Source organism: Abramis brama (assembly GCF_963993115.1).
Source record: "Abramis brama genome assembly, chromosome: 17".
Taxonomy (NCBI): Eukaryota; Metazoa; Chordata; class Actinopteri; order Cypriniformes; family Leuciscidae; genus Abramis; species Abramis brama.
Window position 1 is genome coordinate 10,402,032 of NC_139979.1, and position 26,411 is coordinate 10,428,442.

The following is a 26,411-nucleotide window of genomic DNA, read 5'->3' on the forward strand; positions in this document are numbered from 1 at the left end:
TAATTATTAATTTAATAAATAATAAATTAATATTCAATTAAAGTTTCATTTAATATATAATTAATTTAAAATGGTTGGCTTAAATACAAGAATAGTCTATTGAGAATATATTTATGGATTAAAAATATGCATTTGGAGTGAATTTACTGCTTATAGTGTGTTAGACTGATATGCCTTTTAAGATGAAAACTGTGCCCCTTTCTGATGAACAATTCTTGCTAATTTAATGATGGCAAATGAGACTAGAGGTCGACCAGTAGTGGATTTTTACTGACAACTATGTTGGTCTGATAACTGATTAATAGTTTTTAAACTGGATACTGAATGAAACCAAACATAACATGTAAAATAGTGCTGAACTTTATTACAAAAATTGCAAAACAGCACTGAACCATGAAAATGTACTGTCCTTTTAAAATATAAAAAATGATATATGAATTATACCTTGATCATTAATGTTAGTTCATAGTGCATTAATTAGTATTAAGAAATACAGCTTTAAAATGTAAAAATGTATTAGTAAATGCTTTTTTCAACCTTAGTTAATGTTGCAAATGGACTCTCATTGTAAAGTGTTACCATTTCATATAAATCCAAAAAGTCATGCTTAAAGAGAGCCATCTTTAAATATCTACACAAAGGCCACAGCATTGAAATGTACCTATGTGTAGTGTATGTGTTTTATGTTTCTGTCGGCTACATGAGCGAGGATACAATTTGCTTACTCGTGTCACTAGTCTCATGTGTCAAAACAAACTCCACGAGGCGTCAGTGATAGTTTTTATTTCGTCTCTAGAGGCCGCTCTCGTACTGTATAATGACAACAGACTCTTCTCAGCCGTCCAGCAATGGACGCAACCTGGAAAAACTAAATTAAAATGAAAACGAAATCCAAATTTTGTTATGATATGAACACTCAGAATTCAGGGACGTTACATGAGGATCACTTTAATTGCACAAGTGGTTGTGTCTCAAGTACATCAGAGATTCGCCGGTCCTGAGCTTACAAACACCCACAGGGTTCTGCTCTCTCTTCACACTGCAAGCTGACCCCCATTTACAATTAGCTACAGAAATGTGAAATAATGTACACAGAGATTTACAGTTTTCCATATAAATGTGATTAGCTAGAGCAGAAAAGACAATTGAGTATCTAAGTTGTTTACCAGCAGCTTGTAATGAATTGTCCATCTGAGATATTGTGTGTTTGTGAGGATGATGGAATTGAAAAATTCCAAAAACATTCAGATTTTCTTCTGTATAAATGTGCATTTCAAACCTTAAAATAGCCAGAGTCTGTCATTTGAAGTAGGTAAAATCGATTGTCCGTTCCTTTCTGATTGCATAAGTCTTTTTTCCAGTGGCAGTCTAGCACTGACGCACCAGCTTACACAAATTCAACATCCCTATGCAAAATTACTAGTCTGACCACAATAACACAGTCAAGAACCAAATGAGAGGTTTTCCTCTTCATTCACATTCACATTTTATCAAAGGTCTGCAGAAGTTCAGAAAAATAGAGACAGCAGATGAACAATGTTATGGCATACATAAATAGTTCAAAAAAGCATGAAGAAAACATCAGCTCTAGGCAGTCACATGGTTTATGATGTCAACATAAAGTAAACGTGTCATAAATGAGAAATTTAATGTATCTATCAAAGTACAGGAGCAATTTGGCTGGGTTTCTGTTATCCTTTGCAATAGGATCTATGGGATATAGGAAAGATGTCAGGATTGGTTTTGATGTAATCTAATATGAGCCCTGCTGATCAGATGACCTGACAGATACCTGACAGATGCTCTGTTAATTAGATTCACCTTCCGCTGGCACTGTCAGAAAAATCAGATCATAACACAGCCAGCTGACCAAACAAAACCAGTTCATCTGATTAAACCTGAAAAGATCACTCAACATAGCTCTGTTTGAGATACGAATGTATGAGGTACAGAAAACCTTTGGCATCTGTGTGGCGATAATATGATAGAATAGAACTTAAAATGTGAGGGGTGGTGAATAAAACCGTTGAGTCATTCACCTGTACTTTTAAAAAAAGCTAAGGACTGCCATAGGCTTTGTGCTTTATTACCTTTGGAAATGGAGATTTACAGTTGTTGTTTTTTAGTTTTTTTCTGACAAGATTCCAGAAGCGAGGAATGTCCGGTCGAGTTGCGTTTCCAGGGAAGTGTTTTTTTTTTTAAATGAAGCGTTTTAAAAGCAAAAACTCTCCTCGAAGTCTTTCTCTACAAAAAAGCACTTTACAATAAAATGTACAAAAAAATATAACACTGTTTATAATCAAGTCTTCGTAACAGAACAGGTTGACCTGTACCCATAGAATTGTGCAAACACATTTATTTAGCTACTAACTGTAAAACAAGGTGTTTTATACTGGCAAGACATACCCTTTGGTCGTTTAACGCAATACCGTACTGCACACTGCCAGTGAATCCTGATACCAGTGGATTATTTCAAGCTTATATGTAGGGGAATCTCATGAAACAAACCCAAGTCACATTTTAAGCCAAAATTAAGAGAGAAAAAAGAAAAAAAAGGTCTTTTTTTTACAGACCATTATTTTTTAATGACTTTTTGTCTTCATGCCAGTTATGAACATTTTCCAACAAAATGTTTTCAATTTTTTTTATTGAATAACAATAAAATTCAACTTTTTTTTTATCTGCATAAATGGATGCATTATAATGTTTGAAGGGATAGTTCACCCAAAAATTATAATTGTGTCATTAATTACACACCCTCATGTTGTCAACACTTTCATTCATCTTCGGAACACAAATGTGACCCTGGACCACAAAACCAGTCTTATGGGTAATTTTTTTAAAATTGAGATTTATACATCATCTGAAAGCTGAATACATAATCTTTCCATTGATGTATGGTGTGTTAGGACAGGACAATATTTGACCGAGATACAACTATTTGAAAATCTGGAATCTGAGGGTACAGAAAAATCGAAATATTGAGAAAATCGCCTTTAAAGTTGTCCATTTCTATTGGCGATAGTGCTGCATCCATTCACAAAAATTAATCTTTTATATATTTAAGGTGGGAAATTTACAAAGTATCTTCATGGAACATGATCTTTACTTAATATCTTAATGATTTTTGGCATAAAAGAAAAATCTATAATTTTGACCCATACAATGTTTTGTTGGCTATTGCCACAAATATACCTGTGCAACATAAGACTGGTTTTGTGATCCAGGGTCACAAATTAAGAGATTTTTAATGAAATCTGAAAGTTTTCTGTCCCTCCATTGAAAGTCTATTCACCCAAAACTCTTGATGGTTCAAATTGCTCATAAAGAAATTGTAAAAGAAATCCATATGATTTGAGCGGTTTAATCCAAGTCTTCTAAAGAGACTCGATCGCTTTATATGATGAACAGATTTAATTTAGGCTTTTATTCACATATAAACATTGATCAGTCAACATGCATAGAGCACTCAAATATGGCAAAAGGAAGCTCAGTCGTACTTACTTGACAATTTGTTGCATTACGGTAATGAGAATTGGGTGGGGATATGCGCACATATTGGGGGGAATGATTAATTGGCATAAAAATAAAGAAACAATACAAAAAATAAGCTTAATTTTCCTTTAAGCATAATATCATTTCTTGTTTCTTTCAAAGAAATTTTGGAGAGAAATGTGACGCGTTCATGTTCTTGACTGGTTTCGTGAGATTCACCCATGCAACCTTGCATAGTTCCCCAAAGACAAAAATCAAAGCAAAGCAAAATAAAATCATGCTTCAAAAGCTTCTCTTGAGGTGCAGGCAACTTGTTGGCGAACTTTTCAAAAATTAGAATATACAAGCGTTCAGAGTCTTTGAAATGCAGTTTGCATGTGCCCTTATGAAAATACGCTAAGGCAGCTTTTGATTTTGAAAGATACCAACATTTTCGGAAATACCACTTAGGTGTAAAGACTTGGAGCTACACGACCCATATTTCCCTGCCTACAGTAGATTGTCTGTTCTGCCTCTTAGGTTTGAAAAGATAGCTTGCCAGTGTCACTCTCGTTTTACAGCATTCTCCATAGTGCAAATGTGTAATTATTATTAATCGTTTCCTTTACTGCATGGAGTCTCGTCTTTAATGGCAGCTGTTTCTTCCTCCACTTTCCGCAGCAACTCTGGCACCAGACGTCATCTGTGTTCATGTTCATGGCTTTGATCACAATTGGAGCCCATCTGATGGGATACAGAGCACCGCCGGACAGAGCACATGTTCCACTATCCGTGAGCTTTCCGCCAATCGCCTTTGGCTGCACCCTGATTGCATCTTATTATAAGCAATGGTTTGTGTTAACAGCAGAGCAAGTATGCTGGGAATTATTATTATTATTATTATTATTACGTACAAAAATGACCCAGGGAGTAAAATAGACCTGGTGGTCTTTGACCATTTTGAAACAAAGCTCCTCCAGTGTAACATTCACATTGTGATGGGCTAGTGATGACAACAACATCACCGCCATCTGGTGCTTCTTCACCCTGTCTCGAGACCGCTTGGTGACTCCGTGGTTTTACTATCCCTGTTGACATCACTGTGAAGAATGATACTGCAGGGTATAGTGCAACAGCTTGTGTTTGGTAAAACCACCGGTCCCTCGTACTTTTGTTCTGACGCTGATATTAGGGAGTGGAAGCTCTTTAACGATTCATACATACACGTATAGCTCATGTTATTTGATTCCAGCGATACTAAAGCAGTCAACAGGAAGAGTCCATTGAAAAACGACGCCATTAAACCTTTAGAGGACTTTCTGTGTCCTCACATCATGCTTTTCCGATGGTTTGCTTGTTGAGGGCTGTTTAGTTTGCCGTTCTGTGAAGGACTGAGTGGGGCGGAGTCAAGCTGCTTGTATAAAGCTCTGAGTTCTTTCACTTCTTCCAGTACGTCACGAGCCTGACCCCAAGTGGACGCTGCTTCCTCCAGAAGCCGCTCTGCCTCTATCCGTTGAACCTCTGGGCTGGAGCTCTTTCCAGCCGGCGATCCCTTCCCCTTGCCCTGTGCCCGCACCTCTGTCAGCAGTTCTTGAGTTCTCTCCAGCTTCTGGGTGATGAGGTCCTGGAGCTGGCTGATGGGCTGCACTGGCGCTGAAGTCGAGCAGTGTGGAAGGGCCCGCGTCTCGCAGTGCGTGAGGATCTCGTCCATGGAAGCACAGCGGTTCTTCTCGGATGTAGGCGTTTTTTTGCGGAGTTGCGGCGTCCGGTGGTTTTCCGACCAGTCAAAGGCGCTCTCGCTTTTCCGCGGCAGACTTTGGGACTTTCCGGGGGTCTCGTTACATGTTGAGAGCTTCAAGGTGTCTGGGTTGGAGCGCTGGGAATCTAGGGTGTGCTGAGAAGCGGCTTTATCGAGGGTATCCTCATGAGAGTCCTGACCCTGCTCTGCAAGGACGTCTTCTTCCTGGATGAGGTCAAGTGTCAGCATGCCATCCGAGTTTGTGGTAGAAGCCTGAAAAGGGTGGGGAGATTTTAGACAAAAGTCTTTCTGTAGGTTAAATGCAAAAATGTTACCGCTTCATTCATTGTGATGGCATTTGAAATTAAATTTTAAGATGAAGTACTTCACGCTGCTTATGTTCTCAGAGTTTACCTTTTTTAAATAGCAGGGCTCAACAAGAAGATGTAAAATTATTAATCTGACTGACACAGATGATGTATATATCAAAAATTCCACTATGTATTGTAATATTGTATTGTCTTGGTTACATCAGTAAAAATGGGTTTAAAATTACAAAACGATTATTAATCCTTTACTATATATGCATTGTTTTGCAGCAAAAGTAATTATAATTTATGTATAATTCTCAGCTATTATTGCCAGTTTTCTTTGTAAAGAAAGTTTAACATTTGATGAAAAAAAAAATCTATATTTTATAATATATATTATTATAATAAATGTAAAATATAAGCATTTTGAATAAAACAATTTTTTTTTTAAATTGTATTGGGGCTAGTGAAAATGTTGGCAGGGCAAGTAGAAATCTGAACCACTGGCCTGACCTGGAAAGCAGAAAAAAATCTGTACAGTTGGGCCCTAAATTGTCTTAGAAACTGATAGCATAAAGTAGAAAGTATTTCATCACTGAAAAAAAAAAAAGGTACATACTATTATGGATCATTATAGCCTTTTCCCAGCAGGCTGTTCATGTTTTAATGAGGTGACATTCAAAGTGAACGGACTGCTTACCACAGCCATGAGGTGCCCGCGGGTGGGCAGACGGCGTGTGTGAGGTATCTTAGCTCTGTCACGCGTCGGATGGGCCAACAAGCTGTCCTCTTCCACCGTCACCTAAAGGGGTCAGACAAAAAGCACTGGAATAAAGCCCAACTGAATAAATCAGTCACATGGAAACTATCAGCAGCTACATATTTCATACCAGCCTGCAGGAGGAGCAGAATTATGTCTGTTTATTATTTGTTTGTGATGTACAAATAATGATACATGACCACTTGGGAAGAGTGGATGAATGTTTGAGTTCTGGGCAAAATGCTTGTCCAAGCTAGAGGGAATAATCTGAGAATTTGTTACACTGAAAAATAACAACATGCATCAAACGTGTCAACACAAGTCTGTTGTTTACGAGAAAGCTTAAGCTGTAAATGTTAACAACCAGGACTTTGTGTTCTGAGATGGCTTGTGTTTGTTGGCCAATGGAGTGTATGTCTAATCTCACTGTGTTTGGTCAGGATTTATGGAACACAATGAAAGGGTAGTGCACAACGAAACAAAATATTTGTTTAGAAGATTACCTTTGTTTCTTAGGGCATGGTGCATGGTGCCTGCTTCATGCACCCAACCCCTACCCTACTTCTGGTGGTGAGTTTCGCAAAGTTAAGCTCAGGATTCAGGAATATATAAAATCTAGTATATATTTGTGCATGGTGATGTTTGTGGCTAGTTAAAGCATATTCTCATTGTCTAGTAGGCACTAAACCTGCCTACACATTTCCCACACTTGCAGCTTGCAGCAGTGCTTGGCAACGGATAAGCAGTGCATTTATTTACTGAAATTAGAAAAACCAAACCATCCAGATCAGAAAAAGAATATGTCTGATGTTGTGATGTTCCACGACCACAAATAATCGATGTGTGCCTGTTGACATTATAAGTGAAATCATCACAAATCAAGATATTTTTCATGAAATCTGAGACTTTTCTGTCACTCTGTTGACAGATATGCAACTACCACATTGATGCTTCATAAATTCATGAAGAGATCGTAAAGCTAATCGGTATCAATTGAGCGTTTAGTCTAATTTTCGATCGTTTGAGCTTCTGCAAATACCAAATTTGTGCTTGTGCATCAAGCAGTTTCGTTTGAGCTTCTATTTATGTTCGCTGATCCTAAATTGAATCTGTTCATTATATAAAGTGAACGAGTCTCTTTAGAAAATTTGGACAAACCGCTAGATTCATATGGATTAGTTTTACGATCTCTTTATGAACTTAGATTTCATCAAAAAGATCTTCATTTGTGTTTCGAAGATGAAATTAACGAAGATGAAACTGGTTTGGAATGACGTGGGTGAGTAATTAATGACATAATTTTCATTTTTGGGTAAACTATCCCTTTAATTGATTTATGTTGGTATCGTGACTGACAACCGTAAAAAGAACAATGTGATACAGTACCATTCTGTCATTTTAAACTGGCATTGAATGGCTATAAGAACAGTCTAGTTATGAGTAAGGTTCAACAGGAGCACTCTCAACATAACCGGCTGTTATCGTGTGCTGACTCAGTCTGTTTCCTCTCCTGTTGAGTGGTATGGGAGACCTTGCCTGTTTAACTCAACTAGATGTAGGGTATGAATCACACCACAGTCGCATGTGAAAGGGAAAGCACACGCTCTGCTCTCTCTGATTTATTTAAATGAATCTCTAGACTAGAACATTGACTGTGTCACAGTCAGGCATCCTCTGCCTGTGTGTATGTTTATGGTCCTAAGCAATGACCTGGTCCCCATGACATGTCAAGTGTTGATCTGGAAAAAGCAGGCAGCATGCATGGTTAGGCCAGATTAAATCTCGTTCATTAGCGGAAGCTGAAGGTGCAGATAAGCTCTGATATGGCTTCTTTAACGCTGAAAGTCGTGACTGCCGTCTATTTTTGGTAGAGTGATTCATTTTCTCCCACTGTGTGTCGAGCGTGATTATAGACCCGCTTTTAAATTGAGCAAATCCCTTTCGCAAACAAACTGTGAAAAGATCAGGGAATGAGAGGGCAGGAAACTTTGCGATGTAAAAGTTTTATTAAAGTGGCTTCTCCAAGGACCTGCGAATAACAATCTGTATTCAGTTTTTATAATTTTTTTAAGAAAATATAGAGCGGTGCTTGCCTATATAAATCACTGCTAGAGTGTTGTGGATGGTTGCCTGGCATTATTTGGGTTGCTGTTTGGTTGCTAGGGTGTTTTGGGTGGTTGCTAGGTGAATGCTCACTGACCCAAGTAAAAAAAGTCCTTGCAACCACCATTCTGGGGTGTTGTCAGTAGTTGCCTGAGCATTGCTATGCATTTACAAAGGTGTTCATAATGTTATTAGCACATTGTTATGTGATTGCTATAGGGTGTTTTGAGTGGTTGCTAGATGAATGCATACTTTATGATATTCCCATCCCTATTGTCAATCAACTTCTTGAAAAACTAATGCTGTGTTCGAAATCGTCCCCTATATCCTCATTCACTATTATTCCCTAAATTTCTCCCCTAATTTAGTCCACTGAGGGAGTGAATGAAAACGAGTGAGTGAATTCGGACATGCACTGAGTGTGGCGGAAGCATGCTGCTTAATAATCTATTAAAACGTAGCAAACTGGCAGCTCCATTGCAAACTGGCAGCTCCATTAGTAATGAAAAGATTTATCTTGAACTCTATGCAAACTAGCAAACATAAACCGTAGTTAAACAATCTAATAATCAATTAAAAAGGAATTAATACCTGTATGATAATGCTAACCACATTGGATGATAACCACATTGGACCAGTGGTTTGGAAAATGGATGGATGATTCAGCTGCGGTACCATCTTCTAATTAGACGTGGAAATTAATTTGACGCGCGACTCTTACACTGCATTATGAGTACTATCTAGCCATTGAGCATACATCAGTTGTACACTCGTTATTGCGGTGTATTGTGGGATTGAATGAGTACACTCAGTATCGTCCACTATGGTTTCGGACACCACTACAAATGGCTGTCCCCTCAAATAGTGCCCTATTTAAGGGTATAGGGGGCGATTTCGGACACAGCCTAAGTCTAGCACACTTTTCTTCTGTCATTGATATCTGTAGCACAAACGATGTTGGACGAATTTATTACTTTGTGTTTAGGGGCTAGTTCACATCCTTAATCCTACGTCAAGAAACATAACTAATGGAAGTATGCTGTCATATGGTCGGTGCATTACTAACTTTCGCTCTGGTTGAAAATGCTTAACTCTTTTCCTGCCATTGATGGGATTTTCTTTCAAAACACATTTGAAAAAGAAGCAGAAACAAACGATAAAAGCATTGTTTATGAATGCTGTAGTCTTTGAAAAAATTTGATTTTTCTCAGTTTTTTTTTTTTTTATGAAACATGCATTCAACTGTTGATTATTAAAGAATACATGAAGCTAGAATAAAAGTATTTTGATTAAATTGCATGCTAAGAACTTGATTCAACAAAATATTGTGGGGGCCATGAAAGTTTTGTGAAAATGATCAAAAATCAGCTTTTTTTTTTTTTAACGCTGGCGGGTTTTTTTTAAACAAGCAGCACTGTTATATGCAAAGACATAAGAATGTCTAGCTTACCTCATCCAATATGCGATTCTTGGCCCTGGTGATCGCTGCATTTAAAGCATTGATCCATGACTCCTTCTCTTCTGGACTGACGGCCAAAAACACCAGATTTGGAACCTGCATTTTGAGGATGAAAAATACTTTAAAACATGTCTTTTTTGAGAAGATCATTTATCCAAATACAAACATAAAGGCCAGTGCAGTTTATAGAGTAACTGTACAGTTTGATGTATGACCAGTGTTGCCCTGAACCCTGCTGGCTTTTCATTTTTACGCCTACAAACATGGTGAAAATTTCTTCAGTCTTGTGCTAGGTGGACACAAACATGTAGTGAGCCAAGCATAAATGAGCAGGTACAGCCATATGGCTCTGTCTATAGACAGCTGATGCAGCAACAGTGTGAGGCAGAAACCACCATATTAGGCAACAACACTGAAAGTCTTCCCAACACAGTCTGCTGGAGCCGTGACAGACAGGCGGCCCTTCTGTTGATGCTGCAGCTGTGTAGATAAGACTCTGCTATGCACCCAATGCTACGTATTTGTACTGTTGTTGACACAACACTTTGACAATTAAAAAAGACATATCATTTGAAATCATCGCTGATAAAAATAAAATAAATAAATTAGTGCAGCCTTAGTGAGCATAAGAGACTTCTGTTACACTTTATTTTGATGATCCCCTTTAGACATTCTGTTGACTATAAGAAGTAACACTGCACCTACATGTCAACTAACTCTCATTAGAGTTTTAGTTCAGTATTAATAGACTGTTAGGGTTAAGGTGAGTAGATTAAGGGGTTCAGGTTAGTAGAACAAGTTGACCTGCAAAGTTACTTACAGTCAGTGTATGTTGGTGGAGCAGAACATTAAGTGTTAGCAGATATAATAACTAATATACATATACAATAACTACTGTAATACTTTAATGAACTGAATAAACATTACTTATAGTCAACAGAATGTCTAAAGGGGACCATCAAATTAAAGTGTTACAGAGACTTCTTTTAAAAACATAAATTATTTGAGATAAAATAATCAACATTTGTTTACATTGGTTGTACTTTTCCAGTGCAAAACTTGCTGTCGGTCTGCAGATGGTTGGTTGCTCAGGCATTATTATGTGATTTTTAAGGTGTTCAGAATATTGTAGTCTGTTGTTAAGTGGTTTCATGGGTGTTTTGGATGGTTGCTAGGTGAATGCTTACAGCAGCAAAAACAGCTTGGTTAATTCAGCTTGGTGTCAGGGAGGGTGCAAAAATGTCATTTTAAATAATTGTAACTAAGACTAGCTATATATAATATAATGCTGCAATGTGCATTATACTACAAAAGTGCACAAAGAATACTGTTCCTGTAAGGCCTTTGAATTATTTGGTAATAATTAAAATTAGGTGCTGAATCTTACTTGTGGAAGCAAGTTTTTAAGGGTGCAAAAAAAGAGGCAGGCGAGAGAAAAAAGCAGAAAGATGATGATTTTCATGAGGTCATGTAGTAGGGTGTCTCCCCTGTTGAGCTGCATATGGAACAGCTGTTGTATGTGGGGCAGAAGGACTTATTAACCATGTAGTGGTGTGTTTCTGTGTGTGAAGGGGTGTGTTTTGGAGGTTGGGTGCTGCTGGATTTTCCTAAGACCCTCCATGTTTTTTCCTAGGGATTAACCCCTTGTCTCGGTGCTGGATTTTAAAGGATTGGTCAGACGTAACCCCTTACAGTCTGTTTCTCCTAGCTGTCAGAAATCCTGCAAATGTGCAGCAGAGTCTAGACTGGCAGAAAAAAAATCAACAATCAATAACTAAAGCAGACTTCTAAAAGGAAACTTCCTTTTACTGATAAAATATTTCAGATGAGGTTAAATTAAAATATAAAGGGATAAAGGGATAAAGGGATGGATGGATGGATGGATGGATGGATGGATGGATGGATGGGTGGGAGGGAGGGAGGGATGGATGGATGGATGGGTAGGTGGATGGATATCGATGGATGGATGGATGGATGGATGGATGGATGGATGGATGGATGGATAGACACACTTTACCTTTAAGAAACTTGGAGCTTTAACTCAATTGGTAAGATGTACTATTTGTGTTGGTCTAAAGGATAAAGGATATTTGTGGTGGCCTGTGGTTTGCTAGTGAAAGCAATAAGCTGAGCCGTTCTTACTGAAAGCCAATTACACAGGATTGGATGACTACAGAGGTCGGGCCAAGTTTGTGCTGGGAGACTAACATGCTGGAGTATGATTTATTGTCTAATATTTTCTTAGACTAACATCGACATGTCTTAGACTCGAGTCTGAATGGCTGCATTAACAAAAGTCAGTGTTCTAACCGCATTTAGAAACAGGATTGTCTCTTGAATTGTCCTATTCATATAATAGATTACAGAAGCAGTTTGAATACTGTCTGTATGGCTGAATAACCAGTTAAGAGCACCTATTTTAGTCTCTGTTATTCTCCTTTTGCTCATTTGTCTGAATGTAGAGACACATATCTGAGTTGTGCAACATATGATTGCTTTTCATGACTGCAAACTGACTAATAAACCAGCCCTGACTGGGCTAAACCCTTTAGCTATTATCCTCTACTGACAAACCCAACTTCCTGTAGTGACTGACCGTGTTGCCTGGCTGCCGTGAACGCAGAAGCGTGAACTTGCTGTGGTTCTTTTTGCTCCTGCTTTTGGCCTTGCGAAGTTCCTCAGACCTCTCGTAGTCGGTGAGATCCACCACCTCCTGGATTTTCTTCTCATCTTTGACCTGTGGGATAAAGTACAGATTTGGTGTCAATATTGTGCTTTAAATATATATTCAATACAAATATCTCAATATTTAAGTATTTGTTCGTAAATAAATTAAAAGGGTGATTTTTTTTATTATTATTATTACTTTTATTTTATTTTTTTCAGAAGAACCATCATTATAATAGCTATTTTAGTAATGTCTAAAAACATTATTGTTAATTATACATATATATATATATATATATATATATATATATATAAAAAGTTTCAGTACATTTCATAATTATGAATGGATGATAAATTGACAAAGGTTGCGCTTACAGTTGATGTGACTAGGGGTGTGACGGTTAGTATATAACCGTGAGACCGACGGTTATAGTTGAACACCGTCATTAGATCTCTATAACCACCAAAACCGTGTTATTAAAATATTTTTTACAAACATTTTTTATCATAGAGAATGTTTAAATACTAATTAAAAACAATTGTTAACAGTCTGTGTCATTAATGGTCTACGTCAGGGGTTCCCAAACTTTTCCATGCCAAGGCCCCCCAAATACCACTAGGTTCTGGCCAAGGCCCCCCGTATTGAACCCATCGACAATACTACGGCACGGCACATGTAGAAATAAATAAATAAAACATCTAGGTGAACATCAGATTATGTGATGGTGTTTGATACCAGCCAATCAGAAAGATGAGATGCACCGATTACAATTTTCAAGGCAGATTGCGATTTTTCATTGAGTTTGACCTGCCGATACAGATTTAAGCCGATTCTGATTTCATTTTTTCTAACCACTTTACAGCACACACAAATATTTATTTTATATATATATATATATATATATATATATATATATATATATATATATATATATATATATATATATATAAAATAAAACACCACTTTTACCCAAACTGGTTAATAAAAACAAGTTTAAATGGATACTCTATAAATATTTTTGTCTTCATTTTCTTTTCTGACATAGCCTACTCCTTGTTAAAACACACTATACATGCAAATTATGTGCATTTTTTTGAGTGAAATCATATTTATTTTGTCCATCAAAAGTGTGCTTTCACTTTAACTGAGCGTGAGCAGCGCTACAAAAATAGACTCGGCGTCGAAACCCTCCGCTTCACTGCTGCTCATGCGACGCTCCTGCTTGACGCTCACGCGCTGCTCCAGCTCGCGGTGTGAATGCACTCACTGAACATGCACGCCGAAAAAAATTCGCGCTGCTCACGCGCCGCTCGCGATCTGAAACGGCCGTAATTCACAAGGTTTCCTACATGTGCGTTCTGTGTGCATGTGTGATGTTGATGTTGCGCGATGTTATTCATGCGGTGCCCGAGTGCATTTGAATCGGCATATGTCAGACTGAAAATCACGTGAAAATCGGCCAATTCTTGTCACTAGCCAATCAATCAGATATCAGATAGGCTATGCAACAAATTATTATAATGTTTTTTCATAACAATACTCATATTAGCAAATATTTATTTTTTAACTTTTTTTAACTTTTTTTTTTTTCAACTTGCTGCGGCCCCCACTTTGAAAACCCCTGGTCTACATCGTTTCCAACTGTATTTGATTCTTTGCCAAGTACCAAGCAAGTTTTGTTTTGTAAATCGTCAGACATGATTTTTACCACTTCATTAAGTTTTTCTTTGTAGAAAGCCTTTCTTTAAAGCGAATTTCGTTTTGTATAAATTGTATATTAATTTTAATAAATGTTTCATCAACCAATTACATGTATTTAATAAATAAAAAGCAAATATAGCAGACAATATAATAACCGTGACATTGAGGCGCCAGCGTGCTGCGTTCACTTGCATTGCATTGTTAAAAGCCTTTCTTTAAAGCGATTTTCGTTTTGTACAAATTGTATCTTAATTTTAATAAATGTTTCATCAACCAATTACATGTATTTAATAAATAAAAAGCAAATATAGCAGACAATATAATAACCGTGACATGGAGGCGCCGGTGCGCCGCGTTCACTTGCATCGCATTGTGAACTAGAGCGCATCTCATCGTAAATGAATTAAACTCAGCGTAGGCCTATGCCTCATACATTAGCATTAAATATCTTTGCTGCATCCTTTCTAGAACAGACAAAGGCTTTCTTGCGGCTCGCATCAGCAGAGCATTGCATCGTCCATAGATGATGTCATCACCAATTCTGAAACCGGCACACCCCTAGATGTGACATACTGTCTCTGTATGTGCAGTGGTGTGCTTTCCATAAATCATTCAAACATATTATTTGCTTACAAAGGCAAATTTAAAATGACTATTTTACTTTTGGTTTCTGTACAGGATGTCCAGATGTCTTGTTTCAAACAAGAATTGTCATTTTGGTGCATCATTACTCAAAATGTACTGATTATATTGTCAATCCCTACAGTATTTACAGCTTAAGTCACTTTACAAAATGGCACAGCATTTTAAAAGTATACAATGATTGAGCTCAGTGTTTCGGTCTAGTTGGTGCAGCCACAAAAGTTAAGGACATCTGGATGACCAATCTGACTTTTAACTGGGACAGACGTCAAAACGTAGCTCGAAAACATCATTAGGCGTGGAAGAACCTTTTAACCCAGATTCACAGTGAACACCATGGTCTGATTTGGTATCACCTGCCAAACGATCTCATTAAGTCACAATCAATTTCCATTAGTGCTCTTCTAAAGACAAATAAAGCTCTGTCCACGCAAGGCCACATCTGGTAGTGTGCTGTACTACAGAGCCGCTCTACAGTGCAGTACTTAAGAGTATTGGCATCACACCCAGTGCACTATGGGGTGTCACGACAGGGAATGGCTGTACAAATAGTACATCTACTGTTCCAGCAGTACAAAGGCGGCAATTAACTAGCAATCTGATCCATTCCTTTTTTCCAGGAGAGGACAGTCGGGGCACAGTACATTTGCACTCAATACCGGACATTGAAAACTTTTAAATACAACTAGATTCAAGATCATTCTGCAGTTTGCTGTAGTGACTTCTGATGCACTATATAGTGAATTAAAAGGAGGTATAGAAGAAAGGTGGAAAATATGTGTATATGAGTAAAAAAAAAAAAGTGTGATACCACATTAAAGGACATTTATTTCACAAAGATTGTGTGTAAAATGACCCTGATTTATCTGACAACACATCTGGCTCAGTAAAAGACTGTAATCTGAGATCCTACTGAAACAAAAAACTTCACTGGTCAAATTCATTGAATGAATGTGAACTACAATACTACTTTTGTTGTTTTGCTCTTTGCTCCTTTAAACTGAGTAGGCGTATCTCTCCTGAGTCTAATTGAGTGATTGTATATGAATCTAACACCATGTCTTGTTTATGCCCTATTTGGACTTTATAGCATTTGAAACCACCACTTTAAAAAAGGAACTGGCAGATGCACCAGCAGCAAGCCAATTTTTGTATTAGTGACCATTTTAACTGTAAATAAAGAGCGTCATCTATACTGTGTGCATTACACTTTTTAAAAAGATGCATCCCTTTGCAGAGGAGACAGAGTGTGAATGGCCAAAAATGGCATCCTAAACAACCAAAAAACACTTAGAGAAAATCGGCAGAACGAAGGGAGGAAAAAGTAGTAGTCTTGCCAGGCTGTCTGAAATGTTCTCTGTAATCTCTGTAACTAAAGCTGTAGCTGTAAACAATATTTTTGTTGTGTGTGATGTTAGAGAAATGTTCCGGGCTCAAAAGTAAGCTATACAAACAACATCTGTGGCGCGCTGTTGAATACCACAGAAAATCATTTTGACGCATTCGTGTTTACATTGATAGGTGTTGAAGTGAAGTGTTTCAGAAGTGTTTCAGAGAGAAAACAGAAATTTTATGAAAACAATGTAGGAAGGAAATTGATTATATCAAGAAAAAAAGGATGATTAACAACTTTACATCTCATATAATACATTTTTTAAACTAAAATAAAATTCTCCTTTGACCATAGAATTTCATTATTGTCCATTTTAAAATAAAAAATATACATACACTACCAATCCAAAGTTTGGGGTCAGCACCCATAACTCACATGATCCTCAAGAAATCACTCTTAATATGCTGATTTGGTGCTCAAGAAATATTTCTTGTTATTATCAGTGTTGACAACAATTGTCTTGCTTAATATTTTTGTGCAAACTGTAATACATTTTTTCAGGATTTCAGAAAGTTGGAATAGAATAAATAAAATGTTTTAACAATATAAAAGTATTTACCATCACTTTTGTTTTCTTTTTTTGATTGAGGGATGAGTCAAAATTATTTTCTGTTTATCGCCAACATGGCAGAAAGTTAGAACTTAACTTGTATCGAACCTGGAAAAAATCTTTTTAAAGTTTGCTGTTTATTTGTTATGTGAAACATTTGCTCACCAGCATCGTTTCCAAAGTGTATTCATAGTCATGTTATTCAACAAATAAACTGTATTATGGAGCATTTCAGGTGTCCTTTCATTTCGATTTGAGGGCAGGTGGACAATTCAGGGACAAACAGTCATCATCTCATATATCATGTCATTCAAAGGACTGTCTGAATTGAATTTAGCCATTTACTTTCTTTATTAACCGGTCTTACCTTTCATAAACGTCCATTAGGGTCACAAAGCATTGCAGCTGAGAGGGTGTATAAGAGAAGCCAAATACCCTGAAGAGGAATTTGAAATGAATACTCCCTGGCAATGTGTCCCATCGGCCCACACATGAAAAATTCATTGCAAAGTGTTTAAGTGGAACTATGTGAATGATACAATCAATCCTGCTTTATATGATATAAAAGCTGCTGAAGAGATCTCAAAGGGTTAAATCCAGCATGTTGGCTCAGTCAGGTGAGAGAAGGGGAAGTTGACATCAGCAACTGCAAACAAACTTTGCAAAACTTTTTATGACTTCTAGCAAAGTTGTTTTCAACTGGTTTTGCTTCACAATTGGCGACCCAGCACAAAATTGCCAAAATTGTTTACGCTCTTAAAAATAAAGGTTCTTTATTGGCATAGATGGTTCCATGAAGAACCTTTGACATCCATGGAACATTCCCAATGCACAAAAGGTTCTTTGTAGTGGAAAAGGGTTCTTTAGATTATTCAAATGTTCTTCACACTAAGAAAGCCTAAAGTGGGCGTAGCCGACCGTCGCCGTCGGCAGTGTGTCACTCCCGAATTTATTTATTTTTACAGTCAGACAATTAGCTGAGGTAACGTGACGGCTAACAGACAGCAGACAAACGGCTAATGATGACTAATGACCACAGCAGCGGGAATCCACCTGTCACTCAAAAGTGGACACACCCTTAATTATGAAGAAATTTAAGGCTTAATATAATTTAAACGGATGAGTTATAAAAAAAATCACCCCCCTCACAGTTGTCATTATAGACCAAAGTCACTTTTTGCTCCAGGCTGTAAACATGTTTTTTTTCTGCTGTAAAGTTGGGTATTTTAACATGGGGGAGATGCAGATTTGAATCACTTTTGCAGCCAGCCTCAAGCGGCCAGTTGATGAATTGCCATTTAATTCACTTCCGTGTTGGTTTCAAGAGAGAGACAGGGAGGTTGCCGCTTGGTCATGACCCATCAGTTGAGAACCACTGTTGTAGAGTTTATAATTTCAGTCCAACAAGCTTCTGATTTTGAACGTCCTGATGCTATTTAGCACACTGTTGTTCCAGGGTAAAACCAGCCTGCAACAGGAATTTCTCCCTGACACCCATTCAAAATCTTTGGAACAACTTGCAATTGCATTGATAATCATCTAACACAATGTGACCAAGATCCCTTAAAGAAACCACCTAAAGAAACCAGACAGAGAAGAAATGCTTTGATGACTATACAGGGCATGACAACCTCCAGCGATCTCACTTTCCAGTAAGTGAGTCAGAGCCGTGCCAGGCCCTGACGTGTGAAATGATTCATCCTTCGATTTCATTTGCGACTCCACTTGTGTTAATGTAGCTGAACGACTGCACCCCATTACCTTAGAGAACGATGACTGACCGCAATTGTAAAAGGAAAACTTCACACATCTTTCCTTGATTATTTACATACGTATGGCATATGTATCTGCAAACATGTTACTTTTACTATTGCACTGCATGAACTCATCATTTCATGACATTTTCTATTTACATCAATTCACAGTGCTAGAATAATGCAGCCCATCTGCAGATCTCTTTATTAGGAAAAGCAATACATATGTACAAATATGACAAGTAAACTGAATTTAGATAAATGGGATGCATGAACTAATTCAAGCATTTGATTAAGTAAAGTGCTTGAATCAAACTGTAAATGCAATATAACATGATCTGTTTCTTTTTAGGGTGGATACTGATTATGAATCACCTAAATGGAAGGGCTATGATTTCAATGCAGTTTCAGTGGCGCCTTTTAAAGGTACAATATGTAAGATTTTTGAAATAAAATATCCAAAAATCACTTGCACAGTGTGATATATTTCCTGCAGTTGTGTACTTACAATATCCCAAAAGTTCCCAAAGATTTTTAATTTCAGAGAAATTCCAATTTTAAATAATGGTTCATCCCTGGTCATTGTCACCTATAATGATGTAATATCCACGATAGCCCTGGTTTCTGCTTGTACTGCCATAGTAACCATGGCGACAGACGTGGACAACTGCGTTATGTCTAGCGGCACGCTGTTGTTGTTTCGTTCAAACATTATAGACCATGGCAAGCAGACTTTGGGACAAAAGGAGAACTAAAACGAGGACCAATATCGGCGTGGCGTTTTCGAGATGCCGAGAGCTCCACATCCGCGACAAACTTCGACTTGACAGAGACGCCGCTCTTGCATGTACTTTATTAGACGTGAGCAAATGTACATAAAACTAATCAATGTTATATAGCTCAACATGATGAAATGTTAGAATATGATCAGTATGTTATTCTAATGTTGATCTAGCTTACTGCTAGTCTCATACAGCCAACAAACTAACACGTAGAATAACACTGTAACTTTCAACACACTCAAATGCAGTTTAGTGTGATAGTGTAGACCAAGTGAAACAGCGCTGCGTTACCTCACAAGTTTAATTAGTCTAATAAACTGACCTGTGTGAGTAGTAATTCTGCACTTTGGGGTAGTTCGGTAGAATGAAATGTCCTTATTCCTTTATATCCGCGGGACTCGTTTGTGGCGCTGATATATGTCTCTCATTAGCAATCGCGCCCTGCTTCATACCACAGTCATGTTAAAAACATCAATGTATTCACTCATCCATAAACATTATTAGATCCATCAGCATGACGACAAGTTCCATAATTCCGCTTATGCGTCATCAACCTACGCCTTTGTTATTGTAAGAGGTTAGCAACCCCTAGCGACGAAAAAAATTACATATTGTAGCTTTAAGGAAAGCAAAGGGGAAAAGAACTTTGTGAAAGAGGAAGTGTCAAATCCAGAATAGGTTGTGACCATTATACCCACGTCTATCATCTATACTTGTGACTCCAAAAAGCAGAAGAACAATATATGTCAAAGATCACAACTTCCTTATTTGGGCTTGAGTAGGCAAACAGAAGACACAGGCAGCTCTTATCTTTTTCTTTTTTTGTGTGGAAGCTCTGGTTGATGCCATTTAGGGTAATCGGAAGAAACAGTTTTACAGAGACATGAAATTGGGCTTTGTTTAAACTGCAAAATCAGAGTTTGTGTTGATTGGCTGTCGTGAGAGAGAAATGTACCAGGATAAGTGTGTGAATGTGAAGACAGTCCAGGGTGAGTGGGACAAATCTCTCTTAGTATCTGTGCACTCTCCCTACATCTGCCACATCGACGCCCAGGAATCTGACCCCAAACAACACTCGCATGACATCTGTTCTGGGAGAGTTTTGCAGGACACATTCTCAGCTTACTGCCACCCTTCAGTTTACTATCATCTGACTGAAATATGTCAATTTGATTTAAGCAGAATCCCATACAATGAATGGCCAGCGGTGCTTGCTATTACAATTTCTCATACCTAGGTTTAGGGATTTCAACAAAACCTCTAACTCTGCAGATACCTCAAATTGTGCAGTTTATTGAGGAGAGGTATGCTTATACTTTTCAAAGCAATTTGACTTAAATTTATACCTGGTACACTGTAAAAAAAAAAAGGTTGCTGCCTTTTGTAAAGAATTTTTAAGTACAATTAACTTGAATGTTTAAGTCATTTTAACTTAAAGAAAGTCATTCGAAAGAACCAAGTACCGCCGTATATTTTTTCTGATTGTTTGTTCACTCGGATGTGTCACAATATGGAAGAAAAGATCTGCCGCTACTTTTGTTTCATTGCGACTTTATGTAACCTCCAAGCAACCACACATCAATGCAGTAAAAAAAAATACAGCTCCCTAGTAGCATGGCAGCTAGTTTTGCATAGGCATGTATCACTGACATTTTCATCATAAAATCCCAAAAACTGTTTACACAACAGCGTTTTAAAAAATTTATGCATTTGGCCGTTCATTTACACGACAACAGCGTTTTGTGTGCCTGAAACGTTTGAAAACGGGATTCAAAGTGTACGTTTTTGTACGTCTCCATGTAAACAACAAAAACGCAAATCTGTGAAAACAAAGACGTTTTGCACATGCGTTTTCCATATTCAGTCTATAGTGTTTCATCGCATCTAATGGCCTGGCAGCAGAATACAGCATTTTTAGTCGTTTTCGCGGATCCGTGTGAATGGGGATTGTTTTGACAAGGTGTTGGCTGTATGCAGAAAACTAAAAAAAAAACGTCTCTGTTTTAAGCATATTGTTGTCGTGTAAACGTACCCTAAATGTAAGATGGTAACCATAGTTTCTAAAGTTACTGTTTCTGTCAGTTTAATTTATTTTTTGCTGAGGAAAGTAGTATTAAGTTACTACAACTTTGTTGTAGCTAACTGTGGTATTTTGACAAAAACTAGTTTCCATGATACATTTTTGAAAATGAATTTACAATTAATCCTTTTCTGATATTTTTTGGTACTTTTGAAGTCCTATTCACTGACAAAATACAAAGTTCAATCATGAAACTCTAGATGGTGCATGCTGATACTCAACCTGCTAGCAATCACATCATTCTCTAGAGGGCACAGCTGATTGGTTCCTGCTGTATCAGTAGACAATGAGCTCGCTGATCAACTTTCAAATACATATGCTGTAGCAGTTTGCAGTGTGCTTCCAAAAACCCTCCACCTTCCCCAGCTCCACCTGTAATCTGCTACGGGTAATTCATGTATGTTATATCGCAGAGTTGCAAAATGTCTTACTTGCTCACAGCAGCGTCATGCATGTATTGGCAGTAGCAAGTCCTGTACTTGCTCTGCAGCAGCAGCAATGACCAACAGCAGCAACGCAGCAGATCTATTCCACCAAGACCAAACATATCAACAATGTCACATCCATTACCATGCCAAACACTCCGAGAGTTGCCATGACATAACTATTGTTATTGAAACTATTCATTACAATTTCTTCAAATATTCTCCTATTGTGTTCTGCAGAAGAAAAAAGTCATATGCTTTTGGAATGAAATGAAGGTTTCATTTTTGGGGGAGCTCAAGCTCAATATTCAGATTACCATATAAATATGGGAATCATTTTGGCATTTATCTTTTAGGAAACACGATACCAAAAACAACAACATCAGATCATTAAAATCTGTTGTCTGTCTAGACAGCTGGAGAGAAACATCTAGACGACAGCATGATGAAACCTCAGTCTGTTAAGCACTAAAAGGGTCAATCCTCCCTCTGAGCTGTGAGCCACAGCCCATATGCTGCCTCGGCATTGTTTGATCTGATGCTGAGCACAGCAAACAGTCTTCTGCATGACCATGACTCAACCTCAATCCTGCTTTCCTTCCCTTCGTCCTCCCACACTGCAGTAAATCAGCCTCGCTCCAGAATAAAGGGCCTTTATTTTCCTGTTCCTTCATGCTTACTGAACTTGTTAAACCACTAACATGCACATGCTGACAGTCTGTGTTGCATGGAACTTGGGAAATGACAGTCTGCTAATTGAATGTTAACATGTTTATATTGTCATGCTTGGCCTTTCATCACAATCACAGCTCTAATTCCAGAACAGTGTCTGCAATTGACCTGAATAGAGCAGGATATTAAAGGATAGTTCACCCAAAAATCACAGTTCTATCATTTACTCCCCCTCATGTCTTTCCAAATCTGTGTGACTTTTTCCTTCCGTGGAACACAAAAGGAGTTTGTTTGTAGTGTAGAAAGTTCAAACTGCTGCTTTTCATACAGTGAAATATAATGATTTTAATTTGATAATCTTTTATGGTGCTTTTTGGAGCTTTCGTTCTGCTAAACTTCTCATTTCCAATGAAGAAAGAAAGCCACACGGGTTTCGAAAGACATGAGCAAATGATGACAGAACCTTTTATTTTTGACTGAACTATCTTTTTATTTCTGTGCAGCTCATGAGAGGAACAACCAGAGGAACTCATGTGATTTCATAAATAGAACTAGAGGCAAATAACTTCCTGTACGTCACAACATACCATCAACAGAACATTCATCATTATAATCAGGGCAATCAATATGATTTTTTACCTCTGCATATGTTATGCTAAAGACCTCATGCGGTTTGACTTGAATCACACTAGATATTTGTAAATTATTTGTTAACATTAAATGCATGCATTTGAATAGCCTGACTCTCTAGTTGAAAAAACAAATGAATGATCACAGACCCATTATACACATGAACTCAAAGTTATGTAATCTGCCTACTTTCATCATTAATCGGAAAACAATAACATGTATTATTATTATTATTATTATTATTACCATGGTGTACCATGAGTGTGCCATTGAGTGATGGGTTTCTTCTTGTCTCCTGAATTTTAATACATTGTGGTCAGTACAAACCATGTTTATCTGCATTGGAAGTATACCCTTATATTGTAGTCTGGATCATATTTTCTTTTACGTTGTGTAGTTTTGTTCATGGTTTTCGAGGATGAGGGCATGTCATGTAACTCGTCCATGCCTCCAAGCAACTGGAACACATTTTACACACTTTCTCACACACACTTTACTGAAAGCAGTACTGAATATCATTGTAAGAATGTTACACAAGTAGCATCTCATCAGTCAAATGATGATGATGTGGAGAAAAGCATGAACAGGAAAAAGGTTTCGTCCAAAACTTACCTCTTTTTCAGAAATGTAGAGTTGGTCTCCTTTCAGTAAAACAAATCTGTTTTTCCAAATTTCCCTGAAAATTCCTTTGCCACAGAACTTGCGAATCCAGCCAGTTTTGTCAGGCTGCACAGGCTGTTGATTGGCTTCCTGAGGGCCCTGCGTTTACAGAGAGAAAACAGAAGCATGTCAGTGAGACTTAAGGTTCCCAGTGAGTTATGGTCTAATTGTCTGTTTCAAAGCATTTTTGGGCCTTCATAAATCTATGATGCACATTATGCCGTCTAGGAAGGCAGTTCACAAGTTTTTGAGACCGCCATAATCTCTAGCAAGGGGGATACTTTCTTAAAGACAATGTCTTTGTCATGTAGATCATATCACATTCCTCCTGACGCTTACTCGCTTTTCTCACACAGCACAAGCACATACACACACCAGTGTTTCCTCGATATTTTGCCTGAGTTGGGATCTTGCCATCTGAACTGAGTATGATAAGATTAAATCATGCAAAATAATGGAAAGAAAAAGCTGTTGTCTGTTGTGTTAAACTCAGAGAGTGCACAAACAAACATAACATCCATAATTTGGTTATGCCTTTATTCTAAAAAATGTTTAAATGCTCCTCAGCTGTATGCTATCAGTATGTATTTAAAATACATTTATTTCATACTTAGTACAAATCCATTAACATATTTACTGATATAAATATTATAATTAAACTTTATTTGGAGTACTTCTTTATCGCACAATGCACATTTCTTAATATTAAGCCTAAAATGTTTTAATCTCATTATTAGTAAGGATAGTATGATCACTGTAGCTACTTCAGATGAAACATGCCCATTCTTTGCCTGCTATTCTAGTCTGGAAATATTGGAGGCGCCATTTATTATGCTTTTTAGTCGTTTTGGACAGTAATTTAATCGACTCATTAATAGTGCATGTTAAGTGTTCAGTTTGTAGATCTAAAACCCAGAAGAGAATTAGCATTTTCAAGCCATGCTTCCCTTGGGAATTTTCCTTCGGGTTTTTAGAATGGATGATTTGTTAATATATATATATATATATATATATATATATATATATATATATATATATATATATATATATATATTCCGAAGAATTAAAACAAAAAACTTACTCCTTTCACTATTATAAGCCTGGTCAACAACTTCCAAAAAGGGCGTGCAGAAAAATTTCATGTCGACTTTAAAATTTACAACCAGAATAAAACAATTATAATGCATGTGCTACGTTGGAAAATGTTTTTAAACGTTGTGTTTTAGTAAACTGAAGTGTTCGTGCTGCAGTGTTTCACACTAGTGCACAAAGGCTCGGCGCTCCTCATTGACAATAGAGTGGACTCGATGTCTTACCCGCTTTGTTGAACTGTTCTTCTTCATGACTCAATAAAACGGAGCTTTCCGACTCTCCCTCCGCTAAATCCAGATCCTTCCGTGCACAATGTGCTGTGTGCAACGAAACAAAATCCTGGCGTGGACTCGAAACGTTACACTCAAAGAAAAGCACGGCGCTGCTGAATGAGTCGCTCCCCCGTTTGTTTCTTACGCCTCTTGTCTATTTACTCCCATTCAGTGTCCTCCAGATCCGCGCAGATTATCATCCAATGGCTTTTTCTCAGTGGTCACGAAGACAGATCTGAGAAATGTGCTTTCTAGAGCAGCATATAAGTCTGTGATGGTGGCATCGACATCATGATCGTTTCGTATGGGTTGATCTCCTGCCGTCATGTGTGTCTTTCGTAGAGTTGTGTGAGTGAGCTGGAGAACTTGAGGCTGTGTGGTCCCTCTCTTTGTCCTCGACAGCTCCACCTATGGACACCACAGTGATGTCACTGGAAAGAGAGAGGGGGACTTACCATACTGAAAGGAATGTGCAATATTTGTGCTATAATTTTACATTGTCTAACACAGTATTTGCCTATATTGGAATGTGCAATATTTGTGCTATAATTTTACATTGTCTAACACAGTATTTGCCTATATTGTAGGCTAGCTAAAATATTATGCATATAGCATTATATATCGTCACCTTCCTAAAATAATTGCCTAAGTCATTTTTTGGCAAAAATTATTTTTTTGCATAAGTCATCTCCTCATGATGCTGGCCACCTCTGGTAAAATCCCCACATCCTCAGTTGAACAGATCATGCATTTCTACCCCTGTAGTATAATGGCCTATGTCAAGAGTGTGACTTAGGCCGTTTTATTTGGCCTAAGTCAAAAGATTTTACAAGCAATTTTAAAAGGCAATTTTACAAGCTTTTCAAGATGGGAGCTGCATCAAGAAGAACGAACCTCTGAAGTTATTTTTAATTTTTTTGTGTTTTCTGAGAAACCTGAAAAATGACTTAGGCAATTATTTTAGGAAGGTGATGATATTCAATTATTGGTTCCGTTTTTGTGTTTTCTGAGAAACCTGAAAAAATGACTTAGGCAATTATTTTAGAAAGGTGACGATATTATTATTATAAAAATATCAATAATGACGTGTTAAGAAATAATGATAGGCCTACTAAGTCAAAAAGGTAACTTTTTTTTATTATGGAGCAATATTTGCCTCATGGATTTGTTGAACTAATTGACATGACACAAAAAAAATGGATGACATGGTGATAGAGGCTGGAGGTTAGAGAAAAATCTAACCAT

The 26,411-nt window shown here is 37.5% G+C and overlaps 1 protein-coding gene across 4 annotated transcripts; it reads right to left on the reverse strand.

The window, feature by feature from the left end:
• Window positions 1–928: 928 nt before the first annotated feature.
• Window positions 929–25,566, reverse strand: plekho1b (pleckstrin homology domain containing, family O member 1b). 4 transcript variants are annotated; one of them, XR_014603147.1, is made up of 8 exons: window positions 25,119–25,566; window positions 23,755–23,901; window positions 23,496–23,600; window positions 12,442–12,582; window positions 9,837–9,941; window positions 6,224–6,325; window positions 3,680–5,485; window positions 929–2,805 (listed from the first exon to the last, which is right to left on the reverse strand). XR_014603147.1 is itself a non-coding variant. In XM_084088267.1 (7 exons), exons 1-7 carry the CDS (start codon window positions 25,143–25,145, stop codon window positions 4,802–4,804), a joined length of 1,311 nt encoding a protein of 436 aa, XP_083944393.1. In that variant the 5' UTR covers window positions 25,146–25,566; the 3' UTR covers window positions 929–4,801. The 4 variants fall into 4 exon arrangements, 2 of the variants coding, with proteins under 2 accessions (XP_083944393.1, XP_083944394.1); XR_014603146.1 differs by lacking the exon at window positions 23,496–23,600; XM_084088267.1 differs by having other exon boundaries at window positions 929–5,485.
• Window positions 25,567–26,411: the final 845 nt, after the last annotated feature.

Coding starts and splice junctions, on each gene's coding strand:
- plekho1b (XM_084088267.1), bottom strand. CDS start 25,145: ATGAAGAAGAACAGTTCAACAAAGCGG. Junction 12,583..23,495: donor ATCCAGACTACAATATAAGG/GTATACTTCCAA, acceptor TTTATCCCACAG/GTCAAAGATGAGAAGAAAAT. Junction 9,942..12,441: donor CACGGCAGCCAGGCAACACG/GTCAGTCACTAC, acceptor CTCAAAATGCAG/GTTCCAAATCTGGTGTTTTT.